At 43.6% G+C, this 13168-nt stretch overlaps 1 protein-coding gene across 2 annotated transcripts; it reads right to left on the bottom strand.

Annotated features, from left to right (window-relative positions):
• Positions 1-5161: 5161 nt before the first annotated feature.
• On the bottom strand, positions 5162-10882 carry gpr185b (G protein-coupled receptor 185 b). 2 transcript variants are annotated; one of them, XM_074623959.1, is made up of 2 exons: positions 10396-10882; positions 5162-8794 (listed from the first exon to the last, which is right to left on the bottom strand). In XM_074623959.1, exon 2 carries the CDS (start codon positions 8790-8792, stop codon positions 7722-7724), a length of 1071 nt encoding a protein of 356 aa, XP_074480060.1. In that variant the 5' UTR covers positions 8793-8794; positions 10396-10882; the 3' UTR covers positions 5162-7721. The 2 variants fall into 2 exon arrangements, with proteins under 2 accessions (XP_074480060.1, XP_074480059.1); XM_074623958.1 differs by lacking the exon at positions 10396-10882 and adding an exon at positions 9575-9975.
• Between the last annotated feature and the right edge of the window lie 2286 nt (positions 10883-13168).

Genomic DNA, 13168 nt, shown 5'->3' with positions numbered 1-13168 from the left:
CGACACATTGTTGGTTTCACACAGGATGCAAACTCCGGTCTCCTGGGTGAAAACCCTGTGTTCGGTGTCTCATACATCATCCCTAACTTCCACCTCATATGGAGTTTTTTACTGTCTACACTACAGTGCCCGACTTCTGCTTCTGCTCCTGTCCTAATTACTACGCTAGAGGTCACTGTCGTGTGCTTTTATACCTTCTTTCGATGATCTACCATGTGAATAGATGATTAAATCTACTTACTACTGACCCACATATATGGTGCTTATAGTGACGATAACGCCTATTTAATAGCCTGACAACAGGCTAATCGTCTGTACTGACTCAAACTGACGACTTTAGACGGCACAATGAGAATAACCCCTCTGATAAACATGTATGTACACAAACAAAAAATAAGACACTAGAAAGTCGAAAAATATGGCACTTTTTCAGCATATCCGACACACAACTTATTTCCCCCCCACAAAGAAACTTTTGACATTTGTTTATAGGAAGAACACAGAATAAGAGGAAGAAAACACATACACACACACACACACACACACTCACAACAAACTCATGCTCACAGCAGCGACCATGTAACTCATGCCCTGATGAACATTACAAAAATATACATTTCTATACAGCATTGCATAATAAAAATAACACACACTCAGTACAGTATTTTTTTCTTCTTTTAAATTGAATTATAGTCCTGTATAGCGGCTGATGAAACCATTCTGTGTGTGTTTGTGTTTACAGTGAGAGTTGGTTGAGTTATGGTTCATTACAATTGGCTATGATCCCGGGGGGAGAACACACACGCACACGCACACGCACGCACACGCACACACACACACACACACACACACACACACACACACACACACACACACACACACACGCACACACACGCACACACACACGCACACACACGCACACACACACACACACACACACACACACACACAGTGAGTGGTCGCTCCACTCCTGCCCCAGGAATGGTTGACTGAGTAGTGGCATATTCACAGATGAGTTATTATTAATTGTTAAAACAATCAGTAGGTGGACATGCCAGATGGGACCGTCAGTTTAAAATACAGCTGTGTGATGCTGCTGGAGTTAACACTGACCTCAGATCAGCTGTTCAGTCACTCTAGTTTCCAGCTGAGCAATGCTGGATTTAACACTTCAGTCAGCGCGCTCATGAAACGGCTGATTTGTGGTTTTATTTTGGGGCTCATGGTTCCCTCCAGACTTGGATCAAATATAGTTTGTTTCAACCTGGACAAATGCCAGATAGTTGTCATCTTACTGCCAAAGGACCAAAAATACCCACCAAAAAGTATTTCCAAAATCGCCGAAAACGTACTCAACATTTCTTTTCTTGGATGTCAGTTTTCGCTTGTTACATGCATAGTGTCTTTTCAAAATAAACTTCTGTGTTCACAGGAAATGTGCAGTTTCCACTTGTTACATGCGTACAGTGTTTTTTCAAAATAAACTTCCAACGTTGGTTTTCTTAAGTTCACTTATGCAACAGCTTTTTGGTTTGGCTTAGGAAAAGATCGTGGTTTGGGTTGAAATGATGTTTGGTATGTAAAATAAGTCAGTTTGCTACTGTTTGCAAACTATGATAAATATAAAGTGAAAGTCCTGTGTTTGTTGGACCCAAACATCCATCCATCGAACCTCCTCACTATGCAGACTTTCCCACTCTTTATATTACGTCCATTGCTCTGACTGTCTAATAAAGACGCGGAAGGGTTCATATTAGAGTAACTGAAAGTCTGTGGCATCCTATACAGATCCTAAAGGATGCTAATGGATGCTAAAGGATGCTAAAGGATGCTAAAGGATGCCTCGGTGCGTCGGTATCAGACATTGAGGGGCGCTGACCAATCATTGACGAGTTTGGAGTGTGAATGGGTCGCCATTTCACACACGAAAGTGTTACAACAAAATATTCACAAAGTATGTGGTTCTAGATGCTTGGTGAGCTAACTGCTAACACGCTAGCCAGCCGGCAACATGCTTGTCAGTCATAATAACTCTGAGATTCTTTCTATGTTCTCTGCACTGTGCCATTTACTCCCCCTGGTATTTGTGTTCTGGATTGTATGTCATTTCATTCAATATAGTTATTGAAGAGCTAACGGTCAGTTTATACTCCCAACAGTGGAGAGTTAAATAAAAGTAGATAATAGCTAATAAGATGCAATATTTGTCCCTTTCAGACTCTCCGGCCAACCCAGATGCCGGAATAAATTGTTGGCATTGGACGTTTCCGCAAACTATGGATACGTTGAATCTCAACGTTTCTGAACTGAAAATACTTCTTCAAACTGCATTCTCAAATAGGTTTAGGCTTAGACAAAAATTAGGTATAGTAAAAGATCATGGTTTTGGGTTAAAATAAGTACGTTTGGTTTCACGAAGGACACAGACACCAGTCTCCTGGGTGATGGTCCTGTGTTTGACCCATTCATCTAACCAGACCTTCTCTCGACTTAGACTTACATAGACTTTGATGAAATGTATTCGTGATTTGTCAAATACAAATGTAATTCGGGAGAAAATACGTTCTCTCGAAACATAATTGACAGTGCAGTTTGGTTGTATGGGAACGTGATTTTTAGGAGACCACTGATTTATTTTGCCCCTTTGAGACAATCCACTGATCGTGCCGATCCCATTGAAATATATTTAGCCATTTTAAGAGTTAGCTTTAACTGGGGCCAAGACAGTTTGAAACATCAGAAAGCTGGTGACTTCCCATGAAAACTGCTCAATCCAAGTCTGGTTCATGATCCTAATTGAATCTGACTTTGATTCATATTTAATAGGGAGGTAAAACAGAGCGACACATTAGCCAAGCTAGTGCAGATTCTCCATGCATGTTACATTTAGGCTGCTTTAGAAACCGGATGTGACACCTAAAATCTGTAATCTGTGTGTCCCATCTAGCATCTCCAAACACTGCTGACTAAGCAAGTCTCACACATCATTGTGCATACAGGAGAACTGTGTGCCAATAGGATCTGCATCAGATTCCTACGTGAAATGAATTTAATTATCTCTCTGGGATCGATTAGTCTGGTGCAGTTCACCAAAAGTACCAAACTCCATCCATCCCGTGCTTCCAGCTTCAGAGTAATTGAAAGTATTTCACTTAATAATTGATGCAAGTCTTTAACCGTAAATGATTGAGCAAAAAGAGAGAGACGGGGAGAAGGAGGTGGTGGACTTGTTTAACAGCTGTGACCTTCAGATAAACATCTAACACGCATGAAACGACTGCCAACATGAAAAAAAACTCATTTTAGAGAGAAAAACTATCTGCAGTCCACCATCTATAAATGGAAATAGAGCATTTGCTTTATATTTGGGTTTGTCCTACTTCCACTATTCACTCCTGCTGAAATGTTTTTTGGAAAACCCCAGCCAGCCGGGCAATATTCCCCTCAAATACAGTACAATGTGCTATTTGTTGCTTTGAGATATTTACCAAACCATTCAGAGCCCACCACCTCTGTCTATCTGTCTCTCCCTTTGTCTCCATTGTGGCATTTTGTACACAGCAAAATACAGTTGGACATTATTGCAAAGGAGTATTTGTTCCAATAAGGCCAAAAAAAAAAAAAAAAAGACATTTCAAATAAAATCATTGACAGAGTAGAGGAGCTGTTGTTCTGCTAACAACTGCTGCAAAAACAACTGATTGTTTGCTGCTGAAAAATAGGAAACACTTCTACTCTAATTTACACCATAGAAAAAGAATCCTGCGTCTCCTGAGCGCCATTTTCAGAGTGTTCTTTGCTATCGTTTATCGTTGTGGTTTATTTGGTAGAAAGCGTTGGATTTGGAGGTGACTCCCTGTCGTTTTTTTAGTATTGAGTTGAGTTTTATAGCCTATACGGTTTCTATGAACTATTGTCCCAACGCCTCCCACATATGGATATTAGCAGCATGCTATAGTTTAGTCTCTGAGTGAGTGACTTCCTCCGTAGATAGAGGTCGTCCTCACTACACCCTCTGTGCATTACGGCACCATTATTACCCAGATGTTATTAGCTGGATTTAACTTACATGATGCCCTTCTCAGTGGGGAATGGCTCTGTCCTGATTGGGTGCGTTAGTGGACGTGGCCCGAGGTTACGTTAAAGCGCGTCTCGTCTGGACGTTTCTATTTCACGCCACGTCACCTCCGCCTCTCTCGCTTCTCATTAACCCCGCCAAGCCTTCAGAGGGGCCGCGGGGCAGAGCTGCGCCGCTTCTTAAATGCGGCATGTGTGCAGTGAATATCCAGCTACTGCTGACAGGCTGCAAGTGAAAATGGAAGGCGTGGAGCACAAGCCAGAGGATATTAGACCATCTGATGCTCGTGTTTTACAGCATTATTGTAGATTTATGTACATGTTGTTCATATTTGGCCATTTCCCCTGAATATATGATTTATTCCCAACCATGGGACCAAGTATAAGCATGGAAATGTTTTTCCAGTCTAGCTTTGAGGAGTTTTTGCAGAACAGAAGTTCAACTGTTGGATGTACTGTAGCCAGATGAAAAATTACCTATTCAATATGGATTGTGCTCAGCTCTAGCTAATGGATTATCAATCGGGCAATGGAGCTAGAACGATGTCTCTAAATTTAGAGCCGTAAAGGCGTTAAGCTACGCGGATGCAGATAAACGTTGAGGCCCCCTTTGCCTCTGAAAAACATCCACTGCTTTCACCTTACCCATGTCAGAAGGCTTTGCTTTACTGGCACTAGCTGGGCCATACGTTGCTTTTCTCATGCATAATTTCTGCTGCTGAGATACGAGAGAGGCCAGAGAACGACGGAGGATAGAAAGGACAGGGTCACAGTCGCGCTATAGGACCTCATGTGGATATTGGAGGACAATTTGAGCATGATTGGAGTCATTTATACTTCATTGTAGAATGATTTTCAGTGTTTTTGTGTCATTTTTACCTTAATTCTTCTGAAAATTACTTCAAATTAAAGCCATGAATGTGTAAAAAGAAGCTTTACCATTTGAAGGTCTTATTGATACATTCTTATGTAATATTTAGAAAACATAATTCAACTACAGCGCCTTTAGAAAGGTGCCAAAAAAACTACTGGCTTCTCCTGAAAAAAAATCATTTTTTTCAGGAGAAGCCAGTAGTTTTTCTGATTGTGAATTTTAAAAATTTTGAAGGGTCAAAAATTAATGTTTTGTTTATCTCTGTGGACACGGCAGTTCGTGAAATGGTCACAAAATTTAACCTATTTGATTCGTGTACATAGACACTAATTTCCCTTTTTTATCGTGATGCTCAGCACACCTTTCAACAACGTATCTTTCGTGCGTTTTCCTGCGAATGTCCAGCAACACGTGACGCACATTACAATTTCTGCTTAGGCAACAAAACTACTTAGTTAGGTTTAGGAAAAGATTGTGGTTTGGGATAAAATAACTCCGAAAGTGGCGTAACTTAAGTACGGAAGTTACGTAACGGCAACAAAACTACTTAGTTAGGTTTGGGAAAAGATTGCAGTTTGGGTTAAAATAACTTGGGAAGTGGTGTATTAAGTATGGAATTTATGTGGCAAATAAATCAACTTTGACTTCTGGTTTCACACGGGACACAAACACCGGTCTCCTGAATGAAAGTGTGTGTGTTTTTTTATTGTGTTTGTTGCACTCTATACTTCCCAGTTCACAGTTACGTGGATTACATACAAATCGATTTTGTGTTCGATCACAAAAAAAAATGTGAAATTTGTTTCTATGTACACAAATCAATACATTAAATTTTGTGACTATTTCACAAACTGCTGAGTGCCTGGGCTGAGATTGACGGTGAGTGTCCGGCAACGGCTTGTTGTGAAGTAAATGCAATAGAACGGGGGAGGGAGAATGCAACATCTAGTTGTTATCAATAGCACCTTTAATCTCACTTATGATAGCTGGTGAAAGCATTTTGTTTGACATTGGCTACACTTTGAAGTGACTCCTGGTGGTCCACAGCCTCCGTCCTTTCCATGCTTCCCATTCATTTTCTATGTAAGCACCCGTGAATGCACGGGGCGTCAAGTTGGCTGCTCCTCATTTGCATAACGTTGAGGTCTAGGCTACTTTATGCAAATCAGGGTTGAGCAGCGCGACTCGCCTCCTCTGGAAACTCCCGAGAAACTTTTACACTAAATGTTGTCGTTCCAAAATAAAGAGATTCAGCAACTGCATGGATTATTTCTCGCATACAATTTTTTCAGAAACACTTTTCAGTGAACTATTTTTATGATATAGGAGAAGAAAGATTCCAAACGAGCCGCCATGTTGGTTTCGGTTTGAAAGCTGGGAGCAGCAGCCCGCGAGGGAAAGCATTCGTCCAATCAGGTGCCTTGTGTCTCGTGGCAGCCCATCAACCGTCCACTGTTGGGAAACAAGGCGATCCCTCGCGATTAAAAACGCCCCCGTGGACATGTACCACCTTTACTGGCCAAATTAGACACATCATTAACCTAGTCTTTTCAGGACTGAATCACACGAATGATAGTGAAAGTTATAGCAAAAAGCATTTTAAAATACCTTTAACTCAATCAACACTGAATGTGTGGCAAATGAGCAATGATGCTGGAATGACCCTTTAAAGCCCCTCTCTCACATTCCCTATCAAGATGGTGTAGAGAACAGCGTAGCCTACTTTCCAGTGCTCTCCCCCCGCAGCAGAGAGCATTCCCAGGGTGGCAGGCAGCGCTCTGCAGTGGCGCTGTCCTTGGTGCTGAATCCAGCTCGCTCTGCTTCACAGTCACGGCGCAGCGGCTGCCTGAGAAAACCCGTTTTTCTCAGAGTTGATTTCATCACATCAAGGACAGCACAAATGTGGAAATCCCTCTCTAGGTTTTGATGGGGTTCTATCTATGCATTAGGAGCCTTTAGATCTGAATGTTTGAGGAGGTAATTTCTCACCAACTTCATGCGTTGAAACATGTTTGACAAAATGCACATTGTGCTGTTGGCATTAGGAAAACGGGCGTTGGCAGGCTAGCAGCGTTAATGATCATCTAATCAGCACATAAGAGTTCATTATCGCTGCACCCTCTCTGTCTATAAACTCACTAATCTGCATCAGATCAAGGGAACATTAAAATGTGTTTCAAGGGAGGAAAAATTCTTGTTTGACTGCAAAGATAATTCTTTGAGAATACTCAAGGTCATTCATTGTGTATATTTAGCTTGTTGTATTTTTATCCACTTCATTTCAAACACAGTATTTTAAGACTGTTTCACTCCGTCTGATTGCATAACCATGCAGTGCTGCCCAAGCTCAGGTCCTATGGAGAGTTTAGGATGTTTCTTCCTAAATCCGCCGCCACATATATGCTACTCTTGAGAAGCAGGCCTCGCTTCTCGCACCCGAAATGAGGTCGCACCCTCCACCTCCTCCGGACACCTTAATCCGGTTTTTGCAGTTGGTTTCACCTCCTGTTGGTTTTCTCCAAGCCACATGATCTTTATTATCTCTATCTTTTTTTTGACCATGCACTGTCCTCCCTTCGCCATGTTCCAGCGCCACTTTTACTGTGGCGACCCGTACGTTTGCCATCAGCCTACCAGCCCTAATATGAAGAGTAGAGGAAATCTCTTTCCTCTGACATGACCTTCAACCTTTCATCTCCTGATCTCTTTCTCCCCTCCTACAATCCTGACAGCGTCGAGCATCACACCAGACAGAAACCAACCTTCGCTGCTACACGTCACTGGAGGTCCTGGGTCTGAGAGAGAGGTTGGACGGGACGCACCCGCAACACGCCATCCACAGCGACTTCTGGATGTCCGGGTTTCGGAACGCATAGATGATGGGGTTGATCACAGAGCAACAGGTGGCCGGGAGGACTGTGGCGTAGGTGTATATTACGGGGTAGCTGGAGTCGGCCACGATGGAGTACATGGCGAACGGCAACCAGCACACCCCGAAGGCACACAGGATGGCCGACAGTGTGGAAACACCTTTGGTGGTGGAGATGGCCACGAACTGGTGCTGCACGGCGATCTGCTGGGCGTGGCGGAAGGCGATCTTGCAGATCTGCAGGTAGAGCTGCATCATGAGGGCGAAGACGAGGAGGAAGGTGACGGCGAGTCCCACGGCGTTGATTTTGGTGACGGGCCGGCAGATGCTGCACGTGGACTCATCCCTCAGACAGTTCCAGCCGAGCGCTGGCAGCAAGCCGAGCGCGAGGCATGACACCCAGATGAAGACCACCATCACATAGGTGAAGGTGACCGTCCGCTCAGTGTGGTAGGTCAGGGCGTTGTACAGCGACAGGTAACGGTCCACCGTGATGGCGAGAATGTTGAGGACGGACGCCGAGAAGGCCGAGATGAGCAGTCCGACGGACAAAAGCGTCACAAACTCCACAGAGCTGTCAATCAAATAGGTGAAGACAAAGTTCAAGATGAGGCCCAGGCCGGCGAGAAGATCCGCCACCGCCAGCGACCCGATCAAGATGAACATCGGGGCGCGGAGCGTCGGCGTGTAGAACAGCACAGCGATCACCAGCGCGTTCTCGCAGGAGATAAGCGTCCCGGTCACGCAGAGCGCGATATCCCAGGGGTTGACTTCCTGGAGAGCGACAGCTGTGGTCGCCGGTTGGAGGTCAGGGGTCAGAGTTCGTACGACAGGTTCGGAGGAGGAGTTGGAAGGGTCCTCCGCGAGGCTCCAGGAGGTGGAGGAGTCGAAGGGGTCGAGGGAGGAGGAGGAGTTGAGACTGCTGCCGCTGCCGCTACTCATGGCTGCTACGGCGGCCAGGGAGAGAATCATAGCTGGAGAAACAAGAGAGGGAAAGGAGGGAAGTACGAAAGGGAAGGGGGAAGAAGTGAGGCAAGAAGGAGGTGAAGGAAGAAGATTAAAAAAGGATGGAAAAAAGACAAGAAGAGGAGAGGAAAACCGAGGTGGAAAAGAGCAGCGAGGAGGGAGGGAAAGGCGGAAGTTGCACTCGATAATGTGTAAAAGAAAATATGCACAACAGAAAGCCAGAGGGAGTTGGGAAAGAGGGATGAGAGAGGAGAGGTTGAGGGAAAAGTGAGGAGGGTAAAAGTTCATAAAATGGCAACAATGAAGTGTTGAAACAAGATGAAAGATATGAGGGAAAAAAGAAAATGTACGCATGGAGGGAGGAGAAGAATTTTGAACAGGAGGTTATGGAAAGAAAGGATGAAGAAGTGGAGACGAGGAAAACAAAGGACAAAACAGGAGGGATGCAAGGAAGAGGACAAGGAAAAGGAGGGAGTTAACATCTATCCCCTTTATATAAAGGGGCAAAAGAGACATCCATCCATCCATCCATCCATCCATTCATTCATTCATTCATTCATTCATTCATGAAAACAACCATGCTCTTGACCCCAGGCACGCACGTCACCAGCAGCTCCCACGCACCACGCTGACAGGTAATTAGCAGCAGCACAATAGCAGGTGTGGACACAGAAAGAGGGACATTCATTCTTCCATTCTGGCTCCAAAGCAAGAAACACAGCAACTAATAAAGAATGAGAATCCGACCCAGAACCAGAAGCAGAGCTTTAGATGTGGATTATTCTCACCAATAAGACTCCGGATACTGAAGATGTTCAATAAAACCATCATCAACACTATTCTATTTTTAGAGCATCTCTAAAAATGGTGCATGACGTCCTGGGGCACGGCACGGCACGGCACAGCACGGCGCGGCGGTAAAGCTGCTGTCCACCGGTGGGTGGCGTGGATGAAGCGCGTGCCCAGACGTGAGTGCCAGTTTGCATTCAGAGACCCTCGTTAATTCGGATCCTGCTCCACATATGCTGCAAACACCGTCGCCGCACGCAGACACAAGAATCTGGCAAGAGGCTAATTTTAGCTCAGCCGAGCCGGAGCGGAGCTGCCAGCGCGCGCGCGCTCGCGCCAAAAGGATGTGGAGCTCCATTCACAAAAAAAAAAATGTCTCCCCTCTCCGACACACCTCCCACCTCAACCTCCCCCTTCACCACCCGCCCCCTTTAAATTTCATCTCTCTCTTTTATGCTCATGTGCATGCACAGTTACGCACACGCGCACAATGACTGCAAACGGCCGGGGAAGGTCACCACCACCACCACTACACCACCACCTCCACCACCGAAAGCCCCTGCAGCACCGGGAGATCGTGCACCCCGGAGCGTCCACGACCCCGTCACGAGCTCTTAAAGCAGCCTGGAGAGAGTTTTTTAGCAGCAGAGAGGAGAAGAAATACCTGGATCGGTTTCATTCAGCTGCAGCAGTGCAGTCCCTGAGCCAGCGCGAGAGATGGAGGGATGGAGGATGGAGAGATGAGGGATGGAGGATGGAGAGATGGAGGGATGGAGGGGAGACCACGCCACACAGACCATAAGAGAAGAGAGAATATTACCCGCTCCTTGTCTTCTTCTTCCCCCTGCAGGAAACCAGGATGACTCTCTTGCGCTTTATCCACTTTCTATATATATATTATATATATATATATATATATATATATATATATATATATATATATTACATGTGTTCTTCTTCCAGGGTTTCCCCCCCTCTCTATCTCCCCAGTCAGCGGCGCGCGCTATATTCCTCGGTTGGCATGGTTATTAGACTTCTGTCTGCAGCTCCGTCCTCGCGCTGCACATCCTCGGCCCCTCATTGGACGCGCTTGTCATTCTCCTCGTCTGACGTCAGATGTGTCCGCTCCTCCGGTCCCCGTCATCATGGTCGGTGTGTGAATCACAAAGAGAGAGAGAGAGAGGGAGAAGGAATCCATAAATTCATCTTCAGTAAAGGAAACGTTTCATTTATCATGTTATTTCTTTATATGTTTGTATTAGTGTTATTATTATTATTATTATTATTACTGATGTGAATATGTGGTGGTCGGACATACAGTGCATCAAATTGTGACTCAAAGACAGCTCGTGACAGACTTTTTCCTCCCCCTAAAATCCCTAAAGGTGTAACTGACCGCCCCCCCACCCCCACACACACATATTGCAGGTGTGAATGAACCCCAGCTACGCGTATTTCCATGCTGCATCGTGCATGTGTCCGCAGCCAGTCACACCAGTTATACGGCAGGATGGTGCTTATGCAATCTCGGAGCGCTGCTGGGTATCCCACTGCATTAATCACGAGGGTCACACGTGCACGCGCGCACAAATACACACATAGCATACCCGTATGTGTCGCCATGCATGAGAGTGCTGGATGTGGAGCTGACCACAGCAGTTGGTGTGCTGCAGGCTGCTGTTACATACTGGCTGGATGTTGAAGTTCTAATGACTTTAACAGAATAAGAAGAGCTGCTATTAATTTAGTCTTTTATTCATAAGTATCCCATAGAAACAAGGACAATCACATGTAACAGCAAACTAGAGTCCTCAGAGGAATATTAATATTATAATGATACTATAATGGTACATTTTAATTGCCTATCATTAAATATTCCTTGAAAGATTAATGATGTCACTGTGACACCAGTGTTTTATTAATATTTATTTGGTATCAATCAGGGAGGGGAAATTATTGTTTTTTGCACAAAGAGTTTGACCATCTCATATTATTCACAACAGAGCCCCACCTAACCTTCAACCTGAGCAGGGCCTTTAAGGGATCCTTATCAAAAATAATATTTTTATCTTGTGCATTTATGGTAAAAAAAAAAAAAAAAAAATGTAGACTAACAATTTTGTATTTGTTTCATAATTTCAGTGATTATTGTTTTTTTTTATCATATTATGGTTTTATATTTATGCTTTACATAAGAAAAAATTTAGTGAGAAGATTATTTATTTTTTTGTTTTCCTTCTTTCACATTTTTTAAGTTTAGTATATTTTAAAAATAATGTTGCATTTTGTAAGGGCTGTCAAATTGAATGTGATAATAACGCATTCAATTTCGTTAACGCAAATTAATTTTAACGCCACTAATTTCTTTAACCATGTCACACTAGCTTGTTGAGAAGGAGGCTAAATAACGCTCCAAACCTACGCTAGATTTTTGCGAAGAAAACTGTCATGTCCATTTTCAAAGATGTCCCTTGACCTCTGACCTCCAGATGTGTGAATGTAAATGGGTTCTATGGGTACCCACGAGTCTCCCCTTTACAGAGGAGTTGCCTATGACTTGCAGTTTGGGGCAAGTCATAGTCAAGGCAGCACACTGACACACTGACAGCTGTTGTTGCCTGTTGGACTGCAGTTTGCCATGTTATGATCTGAGCATATTTTTATGCTAAATGCAGTACCTGTGAGGGTTTCTGGACAATATATGTCATTGTTTTGTGTTGTTAATTGATTTACAATATAAATATATACATACATTTGAATAGAGCAGCATATTTGTCCACTCCCATGTTGATAACAGGATTAAATACTTGACAAATCTCCCTTTAAGGTACATTTTGAACAGATAAAAAATGTGCGATTAATCGCGATTCACTGTTTTAATCGATTAGTATTATTATTATTATTATTATTATTATTATTACTGATGTGAATATGTGGTGGTCGGACATACAGTGCATCAAATTGTGACTCAAAGACAGCTCGTGACAGACTTTTTCCTCCCCCTAAAATCCTTAAAGGTGTAACTGACATTTTATACATATGTTTCCATACCAACAGGGTGACTCTAATCTGTTGAGGAAGATCTTGTGCTACAACCTAAAGCAAGACTTTTTATCTTTTGTATCTGCACAAAACAGGTTAACTATCAAAGTTGATACCTAGCTTTAATACCTAAATAGTATACAGTATTTATATCATATTCTTATCAATATGAATCTGTTGGAGCGGCTCTGCAGTTAATGAACTGCTGCTCTACTTGGATATGATAATAGCCTCGTCTTCCAGATTAATTTCTTTCTCAGCTAAATGGGTGCGTGACTCTCTGGCTGGCTGGCGTGATGCGAACCTCCCTTGTCAGGAAAATTTTTTTTTATTTCTCTCACTGGCTCACTCTCTCTCTCTCCGTCTCTTCAGCTCCAATTACATCATCACACCTTTAGTGCAGGAAACTCCCAAGCCGGTCCACGCACTCTGCACTCTGCCAACCTTTTCTTTCTTCTTCACGTCTCTTCTTCTCTCTTTATTCATTGTTAAGCCCACACTGTAAAACTTTTTCCTGTAAAATTACAGTAACTTACAGGAGAAACTGCTGC

This window comes from Sebastes fasciatus, chromosome 22 (assembly GCF_043250625.1).
Source record: "Sebastes fasciatus isolate fSebFas1 chromosome 22, fSebFas1.pri, whole genome shotgun sequence".
NCBI classification, from domain to species: domain Eukaryota; kingdom Metazoa; phylum Chordata; class Actinopteri; order Perciformes; family Sebastidae; genus Sebastes; species Sebastes fasciatus.
The sequence above is the reverse complement of the archived record's forward strand: the minus strand, read 5'-3'. Positions and strand labels throughout refer to the sequence as shown.